The 20,845-nt window shown below is 35.2% G+C and overlaps 2 protein-coding genes and 2 long non-coding RNA genes across 5 annotated transcripts; 2 read left to right on the plus strand and 2 right to left on the minus strand.

Annotated features, from left to right (window-relative positions):
- Positions 1 to 6,229: 6,229 nt before the first annotated feature.
- Positions 6,230 to 13,655, plus strand: LOC106331156 (ATPase 2, plasma membrane-type-like). Its single transcript, XM_013769486.1, has 7 exons — positions 6,230 to 6,268; positions 6,925 to 7,001; positions 11,007 to 11,686; positions 11,770 to 12,449; positions 12,526 to 12,699; positions 12,911 to 13,275; positions 13,370 to 13,655. Exons 1-7 carry the CDS (start codon positions 6,230 to 6,232, stop codon positions 13,461 to 13,463), a joined length of 2,109 nt encoding a protein of 702 aa, XP_013624940.1. The 3' UTR covers positions 13,464 to 13,655.
- Positions 7,866 to 9,921, minus strand: LOC106328056. 2 transcript variants are annotated; one of them, XR_001267547.1, is made up of 5 exons: positions 9,713 to 9,921; positions 9,179 to 9,529; positions 8,776 to 9,095; positions 8,625 to 8,706; positions 7,866 to 8,113 (listed from the first exon to the last, which is right to left on the minus strand). It is a non-coding gene; the product is annotated as an uncharacterized LOC106328056 (long non-coding RNA). The 2 variants fall into 2 exon arrangements; XR_001267546.1 differs by lacking the exon at positions 9,713 to 9,921 and having other exon boundaries at positions 9,179 to 9,706.
- Positions 13,656 to 15,658: 2,003 nt separating the features above from the next.
- LOC106328057 lies at positions 15,659 to 16,409 on the plus strand. The gene is made up of 3 exons (XR_001267548.1): positions 15,659 to 15,716; positions 15,813 to 15,913; positions 16,154 to 16,409. It is a non-coding gene; the product is annotated as an uncharacterized LOC106328057 (long non-coding RNA).
- Positions 16,410 to 19,085: 2,676 nt separating this feature from the next.
- LOC106333711 (uncharacterized protein At4g30180-like) lies at positions 19,086 to 19,793 on the minus strand. The gene has a single exon (XM_013772132.1). The coding sequence runs from the start codon at positions 19,668 to 19,670 to the stop codon at positions 19,188 to 19,190; it is 483 nt and encodes a 160-aa protein (XP_013627586.1). The 5' UTR covers positions 19,671 to 19,793; the 3' UTR covers positions 19,086 to 19,187.
- Between the last annotated feature and the right edge of the window lie 1,052 nt (positions 19,794 to 20,845).

The following is a 20,845-nucleotide window of genomic DNA, read 5'->3' on the forward strand; positions in this document are numbered from 1 at the left end:
TATGAACTTGTGGGGTGAATAGGGCAAAACCAATTTTCAAAAAAAAAGAGGTTAGTTTTGTGTTTGACTTTAAGTTATAGGTCAATTCTGCAAAAAGCCCTTAATTTTTATCCATTATACGTTGTAAAAGAAATCGATTACTAGTTTACATTCTATTTTCATAAAAATGCAAGCTACTACACAGCTCATAAAAATTGTACAGTTTACACTGTTTTTCAATACTATAGAGTATACGGGTTTGAATGTAGATAATAATGATAATTATTATAATTACAAAGCACTATGATACATGTCACAGTTCATACAGTTTAGGCCACTATGTAAAGGAGAAGGTATATCAACTGTGAATATGTGACAGTATTACTGGATTTCTACTCTATAACTTTTTTTTTGAGCAACATAAACTTAATTCATAATCTTTTAAAAAAGTTTTGCTGCAATACAGGCCTTGGCAAGCCCATCAGCAGGTCCATTGTTAGCCCTAGGAATGAAGATGAAACGACAATTAACGAAAGAGGAAGATGCAGAAAAAAAAAGCTCGTCGATATCTGAGAGAACTTCGTAAAGCTCCATCGTATGCCGGCGAGAGTTGATTGCTTGTGAAACTCTATAATTTTAATATTAGCTTTGATTGGTAAAACAACCGGCGTAACTTAGAGGAAATGAAAGAGAAAAAGAAAGGAAAACATTTATTGAATATTGTGTTGCGCTAGGTTTCACCTCTTTTTGAGAAAGAGATAAAAGTAGGAAAAAGATAAACGAAAATTTCACTTTCCAGCGCAAATCAGAGTAAACACTTTTTCTATTTTTTAACTTGATTGGATAAATTTAGGTGAAAACGAGAGTAAATATTTTTACTCTACTTTTTGTTGCGCTAATTTTACTAAACAATCACACTCATTATCAAATAAACAACATAAATTATTGGGATGACTGCCTAAAACCCACTGTAAACACCACAACCCTATATATTCCCACCTATACTACCCAACTCATGACCAAACCACCCACAAATATAAAATATCTTTACAACTCCCCCATTCTTTTTTGTTCTGCTCAAATCCCCCTTTCTAATCCAATTTCGAAAACGTGATTGTAGATTTTTAAATTGCGTTTTGTGAACTGCGATTCCCCATTATCCAAAACCCGACCCAACCCATAATCATCCGACCCGACTACATAAAAAAAATCAATTTCGATTGGGTTCGTTTCTTTCTCACGATACGACAATGACGAGAACATACAGAAAGACAGAGAGCAGATAGAGAGAAACGAGAGCAGAGAGGGAGATACGAGAATGATAAGTGATAACATAATTTAAATGATTGGAATCTATTTCAAGATGTGAGATTTCAAGGTTTAATGAGAAAATAGTAAGAAAAACACAAGATTTCATTGAATCGTGACTGATCTGTACTGAATATGATGATGAATAGCAGAAACTCTAGCCGATAACTAAAAGAAGAAGATGATATATTTACGGTTTTGCCATTACTTTACAAAAAACAAAAAAAAAAACAAAATGCATAACTGACATTCGAACCCAAGATAGAATGGTTATAGGGCAGCTTCCCTTCCACTAGGCTACGATGTAAACTTAACATTACAGCGTAAAATAAACAATATATATATATATATATATATAAAAATGTATACAATAAAGCAGAGAAAGGTGCCTCCGCCATTGGAATCTGCAAATGCTCCAAGGAGCAAAAACGGTGACATCAAACTTGGTTGTGTTCATAATTTTTTTTTTAATTTTCTTTTATCATGAGAATTATGACAAGAGTCACCAGCTGTTACGTATTGTACAAGTATATACATACATTTATGCAAGTACAATATGGCCATTATAGTTGATTACCGATGAAAGAAATGAAAGAGTATATTAGGGTTTAAATTGATTTTATTTGACAGAGATGAAAGAACTGAAATCACAGAAGCTCATCGTTCTCCTGAAAGCTTTTTTTCTTCTCTCTCACGTCGTTACTCTCTCTTGTCTCTCCCTCTCTGCTCTCGTTTCACTCTATCCGCTCTCTATCTCTCTGTCTGTTCTCGTCGTTGTTGTATCATGAGAAAGAAACGAACCCAATCCAAATTGATTTTTTTATGTATGTAGTCGGATCAGATGATTATGGGTTGGGTCGGGTTTAGATAATGGGGAATCGCAGCTCACAAAACGCGATTTAAAAATCTACAATCACGTTTTTGAAATTGGATTAGAAAGGGGGATTTGAGCAGAACAAAAAAGGATGGGGAGAGTTGTAAAGAGATTTTATATCTGTGGGTGGTTTGGTCATGAGCTGAGTAGTATAGGTGAGAATAGATAGGGTCGTGGTGTTTACAGGGGGTTTTAGGCAGTCATCCCTTAGTATGTACACTCACTCGTTTTATAAACGACATACTTGCAACATCATGACTAGGAATCTTGGTTATACAATCTCAAATGCTGTTGGAATTAACTTGGAAGGAAGAATATTTATGTTTTCAGGATAGAAAAAATTCCATCAATTTTTTTAATCACAGTTGACATGTAGACATATACAGGTTTTCAAAGGTTATATATATGCAGAACGCATATTGATTCATTAAGCGATTTGCAGATGAGCTACTTTTTTTTTTGTCAAAGGCTGATGAGTTACTAAGCTAATAGTGAAAATATAGTGGAAACATATTTGCAATGCCAAAATTATAAAGGACTAAAGGTTATGTGAAACTAAAACATACATATATATATATATATATATATATATATATATATTTTTTTTTTGTAATTTCAAAGAGGGTTCAAGAAATAAAATACGGTTGGTGTGATTCTTTCGTTTTACTAGTATGGACCTTGTTGCCATCTCATTCTGTACATTCTTGTTAGCAATTGAACCACAATAATCGATTTAGTAATATAAAGTCAAACTGAAGTTTTGTCGACAAAAAATTAATTTCTCCCCAATGCTTAAAAGTTAACATAATACTTGCTTGTTTTGTGGTCAAGCCAATATTGTGAGTATTTAACTTCATTATCGTGAAAAATAAAACCTCAGCAATGAGGAGGTTTTGATAATTTCAGAACACGGTCGGTGGTTAGGGCATCTCCAATCCTACTCCCTTTTTTCTTTTAAAATAGAGTAAAAGTGAATATGTAGTAAGAAATGCTTCAATCCAACTACGTATCTTACTTTATAACGGAGTTCCATAAATAAAATAATCTATTTTTTGTTTGCTCATCACTCCACTATAGAATGATAAATGAAGTAGGGTTGAAGTATGTTTACTCTATATCCACTTTTATTCTATTTTGGAAAAAAAAAAGAGTTTTATGAAGATGCTCTTTGAAGAAAAATGGAGGCGGCTGAGCAAAAAGTGAGAAAAAGGTTGGTTCAAGTGGTTCATACACACAAGGTTCAGTGGATTTACATTTTATCCTGAACAGAGAAAGCAGTTGCAAGTAGCAATTAAATTGTAAGTAGAAAGTAGACGTGGCTGGAAATGATAAGAGTTTAATGTCTGCCGTGTACATAAAAGGACAGATTCTTCTTCGTAACAGGTACCGGTGGCGTTATATTAGGTGAAGCCCCCCAAATCTCACCACCAATCGTTCTCCTTCTCCTCGCCTCTCATTAAAGCCAGTTCGGCATTCAATGAAAAGTTCACGCCGGTTATTAAAACAAATACTGTAGTACTTTAATGGTTCCAAAACTATTCTTTTTTTTTGTAGAAAGGATTCAAATCTATTATATACATGTTTTTATCCATATTCCAAAAGATGAATGGAACCAAATGTTTAGAAATTCTTGGTTATAAAAATTGCTAACCAAGGAACTGTTAAAAAAACAAGGATTTGAATGGCAACAGGTGTTACCTGTAATGGTAAAGAAACAAACATGTGTTTCTTATGTGTCTTGAGTCTCTTGACATAACTAGTATAGACAACTAAACATCATATCAAAATAAAAATGAAAATAACGTATTGCCAAAAAGACTACAACTGGTGAAAGTTCAACTCGTGTATAATTATTCAAAACACCTGTTTTCTTTACTGAGTGGACCGTCTAAAAGAGTTTTCACCTAAGGTATCACCAGTTGATTAAAATGTATTCCATAATCGAAAAGGAACATAATTGCCCACTAATTTTGACATCAGAGATATTTCCTGTAAAACTTTACGTAACTCCCTAGCAAAATATGTTTTTAGAACCAGTACGCGTTAGTCTGGTGGTGAACGGCTTGCAGCTGTAAATATGGCCCGGGTTCGACTCGCACTGGCTACCGAAGCTTTCACATGGGTTCTTCGGACCGAGGAGAACAACACGTGGTCTGAGGTAACTTCTCGCCAAAGACTCTAAGCCTACCTCGTGGCTAGTCTGGACCACATAAATGGAGTCAGAAAACTCCTCGTAAATATCAAAAAATAATAATAATACTCCCTCTGTTTTTAAAAGATGTATATTCTAAACTTTTCACATATATTAAGAAAACTCATTAAATATGCATTGATTTTTGTGAATAACAATTTTTCATAATTTTTAGCCAATAGAAATTCAATAAACACCATTAATTTTTTTGAAACTTACAATTTTTCATAAAATCATACATTGAAAAGGTAAAAAATGTATCTTTTTGAAACAAATTTTTTTTCCAGAACATACATCTTTTAGGAACGGAGGGAGTATGTTTTTAGGAGTTAACGAAAACAAAAAGTGTATATGTCCCCAAAATCTAAGAGAATATTAAATTTTGTATTATCGATTAGCGAAATAATAATCTTAACCAAAAATAGAAAACTTTTTTTTGGACATATGACAAACTGAAATGATGTGATCACGATTTTTTTTATTTAAGTTATTCTGTTTGCAGTTATTTAAATTTTGTAACCGCTTTGTCTAAACATGATTACCAATCGGACATGTACTTCGACTAATATTTATTTTGTCGCATGTAACGGCTACAAATGTTAGGTCCAGGTTCAACATGTCTTCTTTTTTTTTTTTTTTTTTGATTAAACACAGTTTCCCCAACGGCTTCCCAGTGCCAAAAGACTAATCTGTGTCGCTGCGGCCCGAATGTTAAATTCGCAGTGGCCGGGAATCGAACCTAGGTGGCGGTGCTCACAGCTGTGAGTCCTTTACCACCAGAGCTAGACGCCCCGGTTACATGTCTTCTTTTTCATCAAGTTCAACATGTCATACGTTTTAATTGGGTAACTGTTTCCAAATAAAAAGATATTTGAAAATTTCTTAAGCTTCACTATATATCTATAAATTAATATCTATATAAATTAATAAAATTTCAAAAGTCTAACATTATTAATTTATAGAGGGTCTATTGTATATAACGAATCACTGGGAAGAATAACTCTTTGATTTTTAAATTTTTAAAAAAAATAGTTTGCAAACTAATTTTCTCTTTTTAGCTATTTCACAACATCAAGCAGAAATTTTGAAAAATAAAACAAAATCTTGCAACTCTTTATTTTATTTTTTTATTTTTTATTTTTGTAACTGACAACTCTTTATTTGCGTGTGTACAATACTAAATAACTAAAAATATAAAATAATTCATGGTGATTTTTGTGTTATGACAGCACTGATATTATTTAATATGTTTCTGTATAATTTTAGTAAAAACTGGGACACAGTAATATTACAGTGATTTCATTTGGGGTTTGGTTTAATAATGAATTTGGACGATATCAAAAGGCAATAATAATCAACTGCAAAAGGTTAAGAGCCAAATAAACAACAAAATAAATAATACTCCCTCCGTTTTTTATTGTAAGTAGTTTTATTTAAAAACACGAATATTTAGAAAATTGTTATTTAAAAGAATATATCATTTAACCAATTAATTTAACAAATTATTAAAAACCTAACATTATTTCATTGGTCACACGATATCCAATAAATGAAAAAGATGCATTGAAATATGTAAATCACTTATAATGTGAAACAAATTCTTTTGCTAAAACTATTTACGTTTAGAAAGTGAGTACTAAAATCAGAGAATGGGTAAACAAATGGATACTACTTGTTGGGACCCACAAGAACTAAAACGGTGGAGAAATCCGTCGTTTCTGGTGGTATAAAAGGAGGAGTCCTATCGACTCTGCAAAGAGATAGCTCGCTCGCTTCATCTAATATTTACTCGTCCTTCTCCTCTCTCTCTCGAGTGAAACGGCGGACATATCTATCGTTTATAGTGCAACTTCGGCGCCGTCGTTTGGAGGGGAAAGATGAGTCTCGAGGATATCAAGAACGAGACTGTTGATCTGGTAAAAACTCATTTTTAACTCTCTCTGTTTATGATCATCATTGCCCACAAACTGTTGTATGATATTACCTCAATGGAGGTAGATCTGTACACTGTGGGGGAATTTGATTTTGGTTTCTGTACTGTCATTTTCCAATAGATGTTCTGTCTCTTTGCATGTAGAGTTTGTTCATAAGAAAAAAATAGATATACCATCATGTAAATAAATAAATACTATAAAGTTGTTATAGCTGGCCAGACCACTTAAAACATGTTTTGAACCTCCTTTAAAAACTCGGAACGGGACTGTTCATCAGTTTTATCTAGTTGAAAGATTAGTTGACTTCGGTCTAGACACCTCTGTTCGTAAAAAAAAAAAAAAACTGTACAAGTTTCGTTTAGTAGTGGAGCTGAGACCATCTTCATCAGTACACAAAAAATTATTATATATTTCAGCTAAAATAGAGTAGCTCTATTATATAATTGAATTTGCTCCAATGGTTCACTGTATAATATAATTATTTTATAATAAAGTGAAATATATAATAATGTTGTTTTTTTACTCCAAATATAGAGTGAAAAAACAACATTACTCTATATTTCACTCTATTATAGAGTGAATTATTGGAACAAATTCAATTCTATAATAGAATGATTTTATTTTAGTGTGAAATATAGAAATTCATGTACCCTATCCAGCGACTAAAGTACAGAGATGGGATTGATAACCTCTTGGTCCTGTTGATTGGTGGTATCTGTTGACATGAAGAATTAAACAAAGGGAAGTAGTGGAGGAAGTAGGAGAAGTGGCCATATCACTTACCAAATGGGGAGGAGTGGCTAGTCCACTACTAGTTAGTGGAGGAAGTGGGAGGAGTGGCCATATCACTTACCAAATGGGGAGGAGTGGCTAGTCCACTACTAGTTAGTGGAGGAAGTGGGAGGAGTGGCCATATCACTTACCAAATGGGGAGGAGTGGCTAGTCCACTACTAGTTAGTGGAGGAAGTGGGAGGAGTGGCCATATCACTTACCAAATGGGGAGGAGTGGCTAGTCCACTACTAGTTAGTGGAGGAAGTGGGAGGAGTGGCCATATCACTTACCAAATGGGGAGGAGTGGCTAGTCCACTACTAGTTAGTGGAGGAAGTGGGAGGAGTGGCCATATCACTTACCAAATGGGGAGGAGTGGCTAGTCCACTACTAGTTATTTATTCTTCCACCATTGAGTGCTTATTGCTTTTGTTTCCTTTAAATACACCATGTATGTTACACAATTAAACACACAATTCAATACAAACATTTCTTTCATTCTGTATCCAAGACCAAGCAACCCTTGCCTCTCTGTGTAGTGACAACAACTGGCTTCTCCCCCCTGCAAGGTCAGAAAATCTAGTTAACATTCATGCTTTTCTAACTACTATCCATCTCAATGATAATGAAGATTAGGGATGTTGTATAGGGTTGTCCAGCCCAACCCAACCCTATTTAGTTTAAGCTCAACCCTAAGTGAGCCCTAACCCTTTCAAAACCCATTAAACTATGTTAAATAGGGCTCAACTCTTATTAACCCTTTAAACCCTTTATATTTTTTTATGTAAAATATTTTCCATAGTGGTTATCATATAAAAAGTTAAATCAAATAACATTAAATCAAAGGTTTGAGTCTTATATAAATAGCAAACCACGACACTTAGTTTGAAAAAAAAACAAGTCTAAGACATTGTAAAAATTGTAAAAAAGTTCTATTTTGATAAAGGTTCCTTCTGCTCTTGGGCTCTTCTAACGCATATGACTTCTTTCTTTTCAATTTGTCATTGACTCTATTACTTCCTTGTCACAGAATGACAACCCCACATCTTCATCTTGCTTCAAGGTCATAAGAATACAAACAATGAGCTCATAAGAACACAGACAACACATATAGTAAATTCATAAAAATACAGTCAACACAGACAACAAGAACATGAACACAACAGATAGCAAACTCATCTGCATAAAGTACATCACAACACATATAGCAAACTCATAAAAAACAGAACATTTACTCATTTGCATTAAGTACAACAGAATTAAGGACGCAACAGAACTAAATTGTAATTAAACTAAGATCAAAATCCAAGATACATGAAAACCAGTCACATTACATGGTGCTTTAACATCTCATGAACTAAGTGCATGCTCTCATATAACTAAGAACACAGACAACACAAATAGCAAACTCATAAATATACAGTCAACACAGACAATAAGAACATGACACATTAACATATAGCCAACATAACATAATGGGTTTTCAAACAATCAATTCCAATTCACAGACCAAAGAAACTTTCTCTGGGAGTCCAAATCAACAAATGGTTTTGCTGGAAAGCTTTACCTTCATGTGCTAGAGTCTCTAACTTTTGAGCTACTTTTTACAGATTCATCATCTTCATCATCGAAGTAATCTTCAATATTTCCTGTAGTTAATGAATATAAGTTAGATAAAGAACATAAAAAAATATGTAAGTTGATAATGAAATTTTTACCTTCAAACTCTTCAAATCCTCTTAGCCAATTTCGAGTGGCAATTAGTGCTTGCACATTTTTGGGAAGAATTCGATTTCTGAAAGGACGCAACACTGAAAGCTGACTCAGCTGCAACAGTGGTGATGGGTATGCTCAGTAAGTCAGATTCCATTGAAGCAAGATTGCCATATCGATGCTGATTTTATTTCCAAAAATTTAAAACTTCCATGTCTTCAAAAGTCTTCATCTCTAGTCTTGGTTCAAGATCCAAATAGGTTTCCAGATTTGACTTAGCATTTCTTGAACTAGATTTGAGGCTATTTTCAAGCTCAAAGAGATCCTGTTATATACAAAGACAAAAACAGTAAGTTACTTGCTGTTGTTTTTGAATGAGAACTAATGAGAAAAATTTGAAGAACTTACATCATCCATATCATCTTCAAGTGGTGACTATGTGAGAAGCTCATGTGGAGTTAATGTTGTAGAAAACTTTGAAGGATTTGCTGATTTTTGATATTCTTCATAAAGCAAAATCAGATTGTCCCTAACAACTTGAACCTTTTCCTCAGAAGTCCTTGGGTCAATCTTTTGATAAGCTGATCGAAGTATATCCAGTTTCAACCTCGGATTTAGAGCAGCCCCCATAGCTAGAATCACACTATATTGATTCCAATACTTTGCAAACTTCTTTTGCATCGCCCTAGCCATTGTTCTCACATCACCATCATCTTCACAATCAACATACTTCTTCAACATCACCTCAATTTTCCACACCTGAATGAAGTAGACATTGGCGGTTGGATATTTTACTCCTGAAAAGTAAGTGCTGATGGTATTAAAAGGCTTCAGCAAGTCACATATTTTGACTCCACGTTCCCACTCTTCTTCTGAAGGCAACCATTTGTAACCTCTTTCATACAATTCTAAACTAAACCCAGATTGATTGTAAGGCCTAACCTGGGTTTGCTCTAGTTCGAGAGACAGAGGCGGAGAGAGAGGCGAAAAGAGACAGACGGCGAGAGAGAGAGAAGCGGAGAGAGAGACAGGCGAGAAAGAGAGAGACTGGCGGAGAGAGAGACGAAGAGATCGTCGTCTAAGTTTGAGGAAGAAGAGATCGTCGACGATTTTGAGGAAGAAGGGATCGTCGTATCTGCTGAATTGGAGAAGAAGTGATCACAAAACAACGTCGTTTCAACATAAAACATAGATTTATTTTTTTATTAATCTAATAGGCCTAACCCGATTTAAACCCATACTTATTTCAGCCCGACACTAAATTAGTACGAAATGCTTTAGAACCATTAATTAGGGTTAGGGTTTTTAGTTTTTATCTATGGGCTGGGCCAACCCTTAATACCTCAGCCCTACACAACATCCCTAATGAAGATTATTATGAGTGGGATGTCGATGAAAAAATTAGCGACCGTTACAGTACTGGTATTATCTATGAGAAGCTTTGTGTTGATGGGAACTCTGTCTCTGTACCTTGGTTCAACACGGTTTGGAACAAGGGTGGAATCCCCAGGCATAGCTTCCTCTCCTGGTTGTTTGTTCTGAACCGATGCCCTACTAAAGACAGAACCATCCGATGGGGCCATCAGACATCTCCCACATGTCTCCTCTGTAACCAATCTGATGAAAGCCGTGATCATCTGTTCTTCATGTGCCCTTACTCCTGGAGTTTATGGGGATCTTTAGCTCCACGATGTGCGATTCAGCCGGAGAGGTCTTGGGATCGGGTCTTGACTCAGATTCAATCAACAGGAGGGACCTCAACTAAAGGTATGCTGCTCCGGCTCTGCTGGCAGGCATGTATTTACTGTTGACATGAAGAATTAAACAAAGGGAAGTAGTGGAGGAAGTAGGAGAAGTGGCCATTTCACTTACCAAATGGGGAGGAGTGACTAGTCCACTACTAGTTAGTGGAGGAAGTGGGAGGAGTGGCCATATCACTTACCAAATGGGGAGGAGTGGCTAGTCCACTACTAGTTATTTATTCTTCCACCATTGAGTGCTTATTGCTTTTGTTTCCTTTAAATACACCATGTATGTTACACAATTAAACACACAATTCAATACAAACATTTCTTTCATTCTCTCAATCTCACAAATCCTCTCATTCTCTTAAATTCGCAAATTTCTCTTCTCTCTCAAATACTTATGGTTACTTCACTCCTTTTTTACTTTGTTCGTGTGCTTCATCACGGTTAAAACACTTAGAAGCTCTCATAATCCCACAAATTATCAGTATCCCTATTGCTATGCCTACTGTCTTGTCTGTCACCATGGCTATTGGCTCTCACAGGCTCTCTCAGCAAGGTGCCATCACCAAGCGTATGACTGCCATTGAAGAAATGGCGGGGATGGATGTTCTGTGCAGTGACAAAACCGGGACGCTGACTCTAAATAAACTGAGTGTGGATAAAAACTTAGTTGAGGTTTTCTGCAAGGGTGTGGAGAAAGATCAGGTTCTGTTGTTTGCAGCTATGGCTTCAAGGATTGAGAACCAGGATGCCATTGATGCAGCCATGGTTGGGATGCTTGCTGATCCAAAGGAGGCTAGAGCTGGCATCAGAGAGGTTCACTTCCTTCCGTTTAACCCTGTGGATAAGAGAACTGCTTTGACTTACATAGACTCAAGTGGTAGCTGGCATAGAGTCAGTAAAGGTGCTCCTGAGCAGATCCTTGAGCTTGCCAAAGCCAACAGTGATCTTAGTAAGAAGGTGCTCTCTATCATCGACAAGTATGCTGAGCGTGGTCTAAGGTCTTTGGCTGTTGCTCGTCAGGTGGTGCCTGAGAAAACAAAGGAAAGTCCAGGTGGACCATGGGAGTTTGTTGGTTTGTTGCCACTCTTTGATCCACCAAGACATGACAGTGCTGAAACAATTAGAAGGGCTTTGAATCTTGGTGTTAATGTCAAGATGATCACTGGTAATAATAATCTTGTCCTTGTAAACTATACACACCTAACTACATTCCCCTCCTTTAACATTCTCTTGTATGATGTGGCTTAGGTGATCAGCTTGCTATTGGTAAAGAAACTGGTCGGAGACTCGGAATGGGAACAAACATGTATCCATCTTCAGCTCTTCTCGGTACTCACAAGGACGCAAACCTTGCATCCATTCCTGTTGAGGAGTTAATAGAAAAAGCTGATGGTTTCGCTGGAGTCTTCCCAGAGCACAAGTACGAGATTGTGAAGAAGTTACAAGAGCTGAAACATATCGTTGGGATGACTGGTGATGGTGTGAATGATGCTCCTGCTTTAAAGAAAGCTGATATTGGTATAGCTGTGGCTGATGCTACTGATGCAGCTCGTGGCGCTTCGGATATAGTTCTCACTGAGCCTGGACTTAGTGTTATCATCAGTGCCGTTCTCACCAGCAGAGCTATATTCCAGAGAATGAAGAACTACACTATTTACGCAGTCTCAATCACAATCCGGATTGTGTTTGGTTTCATGCTTATTGCTCTGATATGGAAGTTTGACTTCTCAGCGTTCATGGTTCTGATCATTGCCATTCTTAACGATGGTACCATCATGACAATCTCAAAGGACAGAGTCAAGCCATCTCCCACGCCTGATAGCTGGAAACTTAAAGAGATTTTTGCAACTGGAGTTGTCCTTGGTGGTTACCAAGCCATGATGACTGTTATTTTCTTCTTGGCGGCACACAAGACTGACTTTTTCTCGGTAATATATATACATTCACTTCTCATCATTCTTGCATGTGATTGTATGTAAACTAACTTTCGCTTTGGTTCCACAGGACACGTTTGGTGTGAGGTCCATTAGGAACAATAACAACGAGCTAATGGGTGCAGTGTACCTGCAAGTTAGTATCATTAGTCAGGCTTTGATCTTCGTCACAAGATCAAGGAGTTGGTCATTTGTTGAACGTCCTGGGGCGTTACTGATGGTTGCTTTCCTCATTGCACAACTTGTAAGACCATCAGAACTCTACATTTTTGAAGTGTTTCTTCCTCGAAGCTACCTGTTTTCATTCATTGAATCCAATGTTCAAAAAAATCACTAGACGGTGGTTAGGCTAATGTTTAGACCGATTTTCGTTTCGTTCAGACCCGATTTGCTGACTAGGCGGGTGACGCCTAGACCAGTTTTGTAGAACACTGATTGAATCCTTATAAATGCAGGTTGCTACTTTGATTGCGGTTTACGCTAACTGGGAGTTTGCAAAGGTTAGAGGTATTGGATGGGGATGGGCTGGAGTGATCTGGCTATACAGTATTGTAACATACTTCCCACAAGACATTTTCAAGTTTGCCATTAGATACATCTTGAGCGGTAAGGCTTGGCTCAACTTGTTTGAGAACAAGACGGCTTTCACAATGAAGAAAGATTATGGAAAAGAAGAGAGGGAGGCTCAATGGGCACTTGCTCAGAGGACACTTCACGGTTTGCAGCCAAAAGAAGCTGTTAACATCTTCCCTGAGAAAGGAAGTTACAGAGAATTGTCTGAGATTGCAGAGCAGGCTAAGAGAAGAGCTGAGATTGCTAGGTAATATAAGAGCCTTTATCTCAATCTTGAGATAGATACATGTTCTTCGTCTGAAATTAAAACACTTAATTGAATGTATGTGTGTTAATAACAGGCTTAGGGAGCTGCACACACTCAAGGGACATGTGGAATCAGTGGTGAAGCTAAAGGGCTTGGACATTGAAACTCCAGGACACTACACTGTCTAATATGTTCTTGTTTTCGTTCTTCACCACCTCTTACGGTTACTGTTTATTTAGGAAGATCTTTGTTTATTGCTATAACTCTTTCCTAAATCATATTGTTAGTGTTCTTGTTTCTCAGAGTTCCATATGTAATCTCTTTCGAAGAATCAAGGCATGCCTTTGTCTTTGGCACTTTACACAACACATAACACAATTTTCTTTGCTCTTATTCCATGAGCCTACATATAACCTTATCTTCTTTTCTTCCTAAACAAATTTTGTAGCTCTCTATTTTCATTTGCTTACCAAAAACAAAAAGCAATTGTGGACCTTAATTTTGTAACTACCAAAGGGCAAGGACAACAAACAATTTGCAATTTTAAAATAGGAAATTATCTGACCAAAATGAAAAAATAATCCAAAATAAGTTTGTTGTTTTGTTTCCATTGAAAAAATTAATTCAGTTAAAAACATTTTTTTAAAAGATCTCAATTAAAAACATGACATGAGACAAGTTGTGTAGTAGTAGTACGGCAAGAATCTTAAGAGAAATAGAGATTTGGATGAGCGCGAGTGATTTTGAGACACGTGCAAAGATATGGATGATGTAATGTAACTTCGCATACTTAAGTCATCTGACTTGCCTCTTTTTCATAAAATTCAGATGCTGAAATTATTAGTATTAATTTGTTTTACTCAGTAATGGTGTACTGGTAATCTAACGGATCGCTTTTGTGATATATACTTCATAATCTGTAGTATCTTTTATCTAATTGAAGAAATGTAAATAGTAAACTGTATTGTTTTCAAAAGAAATGAAAAATGAAAGTTAAAATTTTTTGACTCGACAAAAAAAACTGAAAATATTGCAGGAACAATCTATTATTATAAAGTTGTGTTTCTTCACTCCTAGTGAAGCCACGTCGTTAGCCACGTTATTAAGTCGATTGATCTGGTGTCAACACGTGTCCAACATATCCAAAACGCATCACTTCATTAACTCGCCTCTTCAAATAGTAACCAATATTGTTTTCAAAAGAAATGAAAAATGAAAGTTCAAAATTTTTGACTCAACCAGAAAAACTGAAAATATTGCAGAAACAATCTATTATTATAAAGTTGTGTTTCTTCACTTCAGGTGAAGCCACGTCGTTGTCCATGTCATTAAGTCGATTGATCTGGTGTCGACATGTGTCCAACGTATCCAAAACGCATCACTTCATTAACTCGCCTCTAAACGGTTCGTAAAGAAGTTAAAACGGATTGAGATTCTGTAATTGTTGTTGATTAGATCCTTTAAAGCTCGAATCTTTACTGGTGTCTTTTTTTTTTATATATGCTGATATTAAACTCCTAAACACGAATCTTTGTGGAAGCACCGTAGTCTACTGGTTTAGGTTTAAAGGTTTCTACACCCAGGTCTGGGGTTCGAATCCCAGACTATGCAATTTATTGCAGATTACAGGAAATCGAGGTTTCAAGTCCCGGAGAGAGAGATTTATTAAAAAATTATGCAAACTACGGAAGAAAAGCTTACAAGGGATCTTCAACATGGTGCAAGTAAATCTGGTCAGACGTGAATTTTCATAGGACGGCTCAGATGATGCAGTTAAGCGTAAGTCCTCATAAGGCAGGTAGTATTGTCGGTTGTCGGATCGTCTATGTAATCTTTCTCATATCATAATTGTAAGATCATAATAAATCATCGTTAAAAAAAACACGAATCTTCACCACACGTCCTTGGTAGCACTACAACTTTAGTAAAAATGGTGAAGAAGCGGTTTTCTGAGCAAAAGAAAAAATCACCACAACTTCTCAAACCTGACTCTGAAAGGAAAACCAAAGAATCTGATGGGTTCCTCCTCTAGGTCACGGTCGCACAAGAAACGAAAAGGTATCAGTTACAATGAAACTTTAAACAATACGTAAGACTATACTAATATGGTCTTGCCTAAACCTACATTAGCTGAAGATTGGGAGACCCCTCCATGGTTGTTTATTACATATGATTTGTTCATATAATTGTATACAATTCATATTCTAATACAACTTTTTCATGGATATGATGCTTGACGGTAAGAAGCAAGTTCTTCATAGCGAGCTCTGCATTAAAGCTTATGTGTGCTGAAAAGAAAATTTCAACACACCAACAAGGCGATGGCACTTACTAAACTGATAGAATAATGGTTTTTATCCCTTCCGAACACCTTACTGTTGAATGCAGGCGTTGCAAGTGTCCGTCAACCTCTGCCCATGGTTCCATCAGCACAGAGCAGAGTAATTATTTACTTACCACAGTCGTCACATCCATTTGCAAGCTCAGGACAATGAAACCTCTGTTTAGACATTATAAGTAACCTTCACCTGTCACAGGTCTTCGACTAGACAAGAAGCACCAGCCATGGATCGATGAGAGGTACAAAAGCACATTGCCACCAAACTGAAGACAACTTGCGACTCTGAAGATCAAAGAGGTATGCATATACGCCCTACCAACAATGTAGACGAATTATTTGCTTCAGAAACTCATGAACAAACTTATATAACCCGAATGAAACATAACACATGACCCGATAAGAAACCATGTATGTAAGTTGTTCGCCCAGCAAGACCCCACTTGCCAAATACAAATTCAACATGTTGTTGTTTTATGTAAAACCAGAGAGGCAATGCGAGAATCACTTATTCATTGTCTCACATTTCACTTTTTCCAGGCACTGTGAAAGCACTCCAAAAGGCCGTTGGTAGACATTTTAACAAAATTTTATGAAAGTAAAAACTCACTAAACTCAGGTACCAAGGAATAAGGCTTCGTTTCATTATTAACACCACTTCCTTCCTTAAGCAATCAAACGAATCATCAAACGAAAAGTTGAAGACATTTTTCTGCTCTACAAAGACAAAAACAAACAGCTTCTGTTGGAATCAACTACAATGGGGATTGTTGTCAAGTTTTCAAGGATCAATTATCCGCTGGTTTGTTCCCGTTAATCTCTTTTTTTTATTGATTAATCATTCTCTATTGGATCTTGATCAGTCGTTATCGTGGGGCTGTGCAGATGAGCGACTGAAAGAGTCGATGAACATCATTTTAAAATATCAAGATAGAGTTCCAGTTAGTTAAAGTTCATGCCTAGATCATCGTGTCGTGGTGATTCGGTCTCAATTGTCTTTTGTGCTCTCCAGTTTTGTTTCTATGATCTGATTCACTTTGGTTACTTCTTAGGGATTACCTCTTTTTCTTTCTTTTCTTAATTGTTGGAATCGAATAAAATAAAATAAAAACTGTTTTTTTTTAAGGGAAATTGGACTGTATAGCCATAAAAAAATGATAATTCATTGTCTAACTAATTTTCCCAACATTTATATACACGGCGTTACTTTTCTATAATAATACAATATTGTCCATTCTTCCAACTGATGAAACCTGCAGAGAAATAAATATAAAAAGTTTTAATTAAAATAAAAGTAAAAATATCTTTGGTTACTCTTCCCATCCCATACGTGGTTTCTTCCAAATCTTGTATGTAGAATAGCTGTAACCAACTATTGGTCATTTATTCTATAAAATATGTCATCACTTTTTACATTTGTACACGTCAGCTTATATATCCCACAGTTGTTCTGTAAAAGTACAATTTCTTGTTTCTATTTCATATGAAATATATAGAATCCGAAATAAATAGAATGAAAAATCATTTTTTTTAAATTGGGGTTTATATTCCCAAGTTGGGTTTAGTGATTATTTGATAAGGTTTAGGTTTTAGACGATTGGGCAACAAATTACCACATTCCATGAAGCCATATGCATAGCAACATTTGAGAAAGATGGTAGTCTGTCTTTAGATTGCAATTATATTCCACCTTGTATATTTTATATGCCTCATATAGAATAAGAGTAAATTTGTCAGGCATTTCGAAATGTAGGTTTTGTTTATGGGAAGATTTGAGTTGACATTAGATTAGGGTATATATTTCCGTGTAGGGTATAATGATTAGTGGCTAGGGTTTAGTTTACAATCCCGTGGTCGGTTTAGGGATGAGTTTATGTTTAGTTATGGAAGTTTGGGGTTTACATTGGATTGGAGTTTACATTTCCGTGTAGGGTTTAGTGCTTAGTTGATCGGGTTCAATGATTACTTGATAAAGTTTGAGAAAGATGGTAGATTTTCTTTAGATTGCAACTACATTTTCACCTTGTATTCTATATGACTCACCTTGTATTCTATATGACTCATGTAGAATGGAAATGAATCTGTTTGGCATTTCGAAATTTGGGTTTAGTTTAAGGAAGATTTGAATTGATATTGAATTAGGGTTTACATTTCCGTGTTGGGTCTAGTGCTTAGTTGATAGGGTTCGTTTTATGTACGTTTAGGGTTGCCAGTTGGGTAACAAGACAATGTATAAGTTCAATTCTTCATTACGTTAACATCTGATCTGAAACGCGTACAACTATTATCCACTCACCTCACAGCATACTCTTACATCATATGTGTTAAATACAGTTAGGCTATGCGCTCCGTATAGTTATATGTTTGTTAATAAAGAGTTCATATGCCACAAAAAACACCACGTCGCTTACTTTAAAAATGCAACTAGCCACTTGTTATGAGAAATGACATAACCGGACGAAATGTGTCCAAAGAGTCTGACATTAAATTATTTCAAAATCAATGTTACTCACCTAATTTGTCACTCAAATATGGCTATTTGGCCAATAAGCCCTTTTTTTTTACCTATACAATTTAAAGAATTTGCAAATATATTTAATCCGAATAAAAACATTGACGATAACCTAACCTAATGATTGAGTCAACATTTATCTTTTATCTTTCTTAATCCAAGTATTTTGTTACTCAAATGGTCTCTAAATTTTTTGCATGTTTGGTATTTTATCCTTTCTTTCTTCATCAAATTCCAGGATTATACGAATGAAATATTTATAAAAAATAAAAGTCGGTATTGGATTTACATTTTGTTATAATGAATAAACCATTATTTTTGCATTATTCAAATTAGTAATTTAAAAAAAAACTAATGAATTTTTAAAAAATATATATACATAAGAGAAAAATATTTTTTTATATTGAAAACAATCAACACTATTCTGATGTTTTCATTGAGTTACAGATAAAAGACATTTATTACCATCAAATTTAACACACATTTTATATCAAATAATTTAATTAAGTAGATAAAATTAAACTAATATATAATATCATAAAGTTATTTGTTTGGACAACAGAAACAACTATTGTAAACATGCAAAATATATCTTATCACATATAATTATTTCTCACTTAAAACTTTCTAAAATATGAAAATTATTATTATACATATCTCTTGTAAATACAGACCTAAAACACAAATCACAAAATCATACAAGAAAATAATAATTTATATCACAAATAAAATAGGACGGACCGACTCTAGTTAAAAATATGCATATGCTTGTCAGCTTAAATGACAAGAATATTAAATACACTAAAATAAAGGAATAAAGACACGAGGATTTGTAAATAATAACTTTATTTGGCATCACAACCAATAACAATCAGATGTTGATCGATTTACACAATTGTTTATTCATCTACCATAAGAGAAGAAAATAAAACCACTATAATATTAATACATATGCTCTCGTTCTTAAAGAAAATGAGATAATTAAAACAGACATAGATGACTTTAGTTTAAAGACAAAACATAAAAACAAACTAAAAATTATACAGAGGCTAAAACTAAAATTCAAGTAGTATCTTGAACAATCGACTTAAGAGCAATCGTCTGTAACTCAAGACATTTAATGTAATTGCCAATCTCACTCAACATTTCTTCCACATTCATCTCTTCTCCACCTGGCAAAAGCTTCCGTAGTTCACTCAGTTTCTCCTCTATCTCTCCATCTTCGTCTTCTTTACAGGCTCCTTCTAGAATACGAGCTCCATTGGAAGAAGAACTTGTAGTAGTGGTTGGATTGTTCGAGGAGGATAGCTTCTGTAGCAAGAAACCGCTCCATGCAAATTCTTGAGCAGACAAAGCCAAAGCCTTGTCTACTTCATGCTTCACGGTTAGTTGGTTGATTGGTGAAGGGCTCTTGTCCATGTTGAGCTTCTTGAGTGCAGGAACTAAGTGGCTTGTGTATTTCCTTGTGAAAACTTCACTAGGGGATAGTTCGGTTGGTTCAACAGAGAATAGTCGTTTCTTGTTGTTCATGATTTGCCTCTCCATATGAAAAAGTTACTCTTGTTACAAAGGAAAGTTTAAAGAGAGAAGCTTACATATATAGCAAACTTAGAATATGTGAAAGAGAGAAAGAGAAGAGTGGGTCCTAGGTTTGTTTGTATGTAACATTGGCTGATGATGTAAAAGTAATTTTGTGGAACATATTTTGAAATTCGTTTTCCTTGTATACATATATGAGGTAATATGTTTTCATATACAAGAAAACAAATATGTAATATTTTCTTATAACTATTTCTCAAAAAAAAAAATCTTAAAACTATTGAAAGAATGTAATTAATACCTATATTACAACTAGTATTCATTTATTGTTTTCAAAGTATAAGCGAAAAAGACAAGGATGTAGAATATCACAATAAAGAATATATATATATATATATATATATATATATATTACATGAAGGTAATTATATAGATTCTATATAAGAGAGAAGGCAATATAAAAAAGGTGAGGGGGAAAAAACACATGGAGTCACATGCAAATGCTCTTATTTGGCTGCATCACAACTACCCCTAAGAGAGGTGCTTTGAGAGTCCCTCTTACCATGTGGCTCCATTCCAAGATCAAGACATCAATACAAACCCCACCATCTCTTAATGCCTTCACATGTTCCTCTCTTCATAGCCCTCTCTCACTCTCATACCCACACACTGCACACCACTTGGTATATGTATATATGCATGTGTCCTTGGATTTCCCTAATTTGGATCAAACTAAATCTCCCTCATATATTACATTGGACCCTTGTATTTTTGCACGTGTGATGAATTTGGTTTGGTCAGTATCCAATTTTGTGTTTTGCATTCTTTGGATATAAAATTTGGGATGCAGATGGTTACTTTTTTTGTTTGGATTTTTGCTAGCTAAAAGCAGATGATAACTTTTGCTAGAAATTTGATTATAAATCAATAATAGTAGTTCAACCGGTTATCTGAGGTGCAAAACGTCAAGATACATCCGAATTTGACTTTTATTTGCTACTGTGACTAATGTGGCGTATACAAACTTAATAGTTCAAGTTAAGATAAAACAATGGTCATTAGCTGGATTTTGAATGATTTTTTAAAGGACTTTAGGTATTACTAATACATGTCTTCCATCTTGCGAGATTTACAGAGTATAGTTTATGTTGATAAAAAGGTAACTATATTGAGAATAATTT

Source organism: Brassica oleracea, chromosome C3 (genome assembly GCF_000695525.1).
Source record: "Brassica oleracea var. oleracea cultivar TO1000 chromosome C3, BOL, whole genome shotgun sequence".
NCBI classification, from domain to species: Eukaryota; Viridiplantae; Streptophyta; class Magnoliopsida; order Brassicales; family Brassicaceae; genus Brassica; species Brassica oleracea.

Excerpts from the sequence above, each read along its gene's own strand:
- LOC106331156 (XM_013769486.1), top strand. The coding sequence starts at position 6,230 with ATGAGTCTCGAGGATATCAAGAACGAGACTGTTGATCTG. Across the intron at positions 11,687-11,769 it reads TAATGTCAAGATGATCACTG|GTGATCAGCTTGCTATTGGT; the intron begins GTAATAATAATC and ends GATGTGGCTTAG. Across the intron at positions 13,276-13,369 it reads AGAAGAGCTGAGATTGCTAG|GCTTAGGGAGCTGCACACAC; the intron begins GTAATATAAGAG and ends TGTTAATAACAG.
- LOC106333711 (XM_013772132.1), bottom strand. The coding sequence starts at position 19,670 with ATGGAGAGGCAAATCATGAACAACAAGAAACGACTATTCTCTGTTGAA.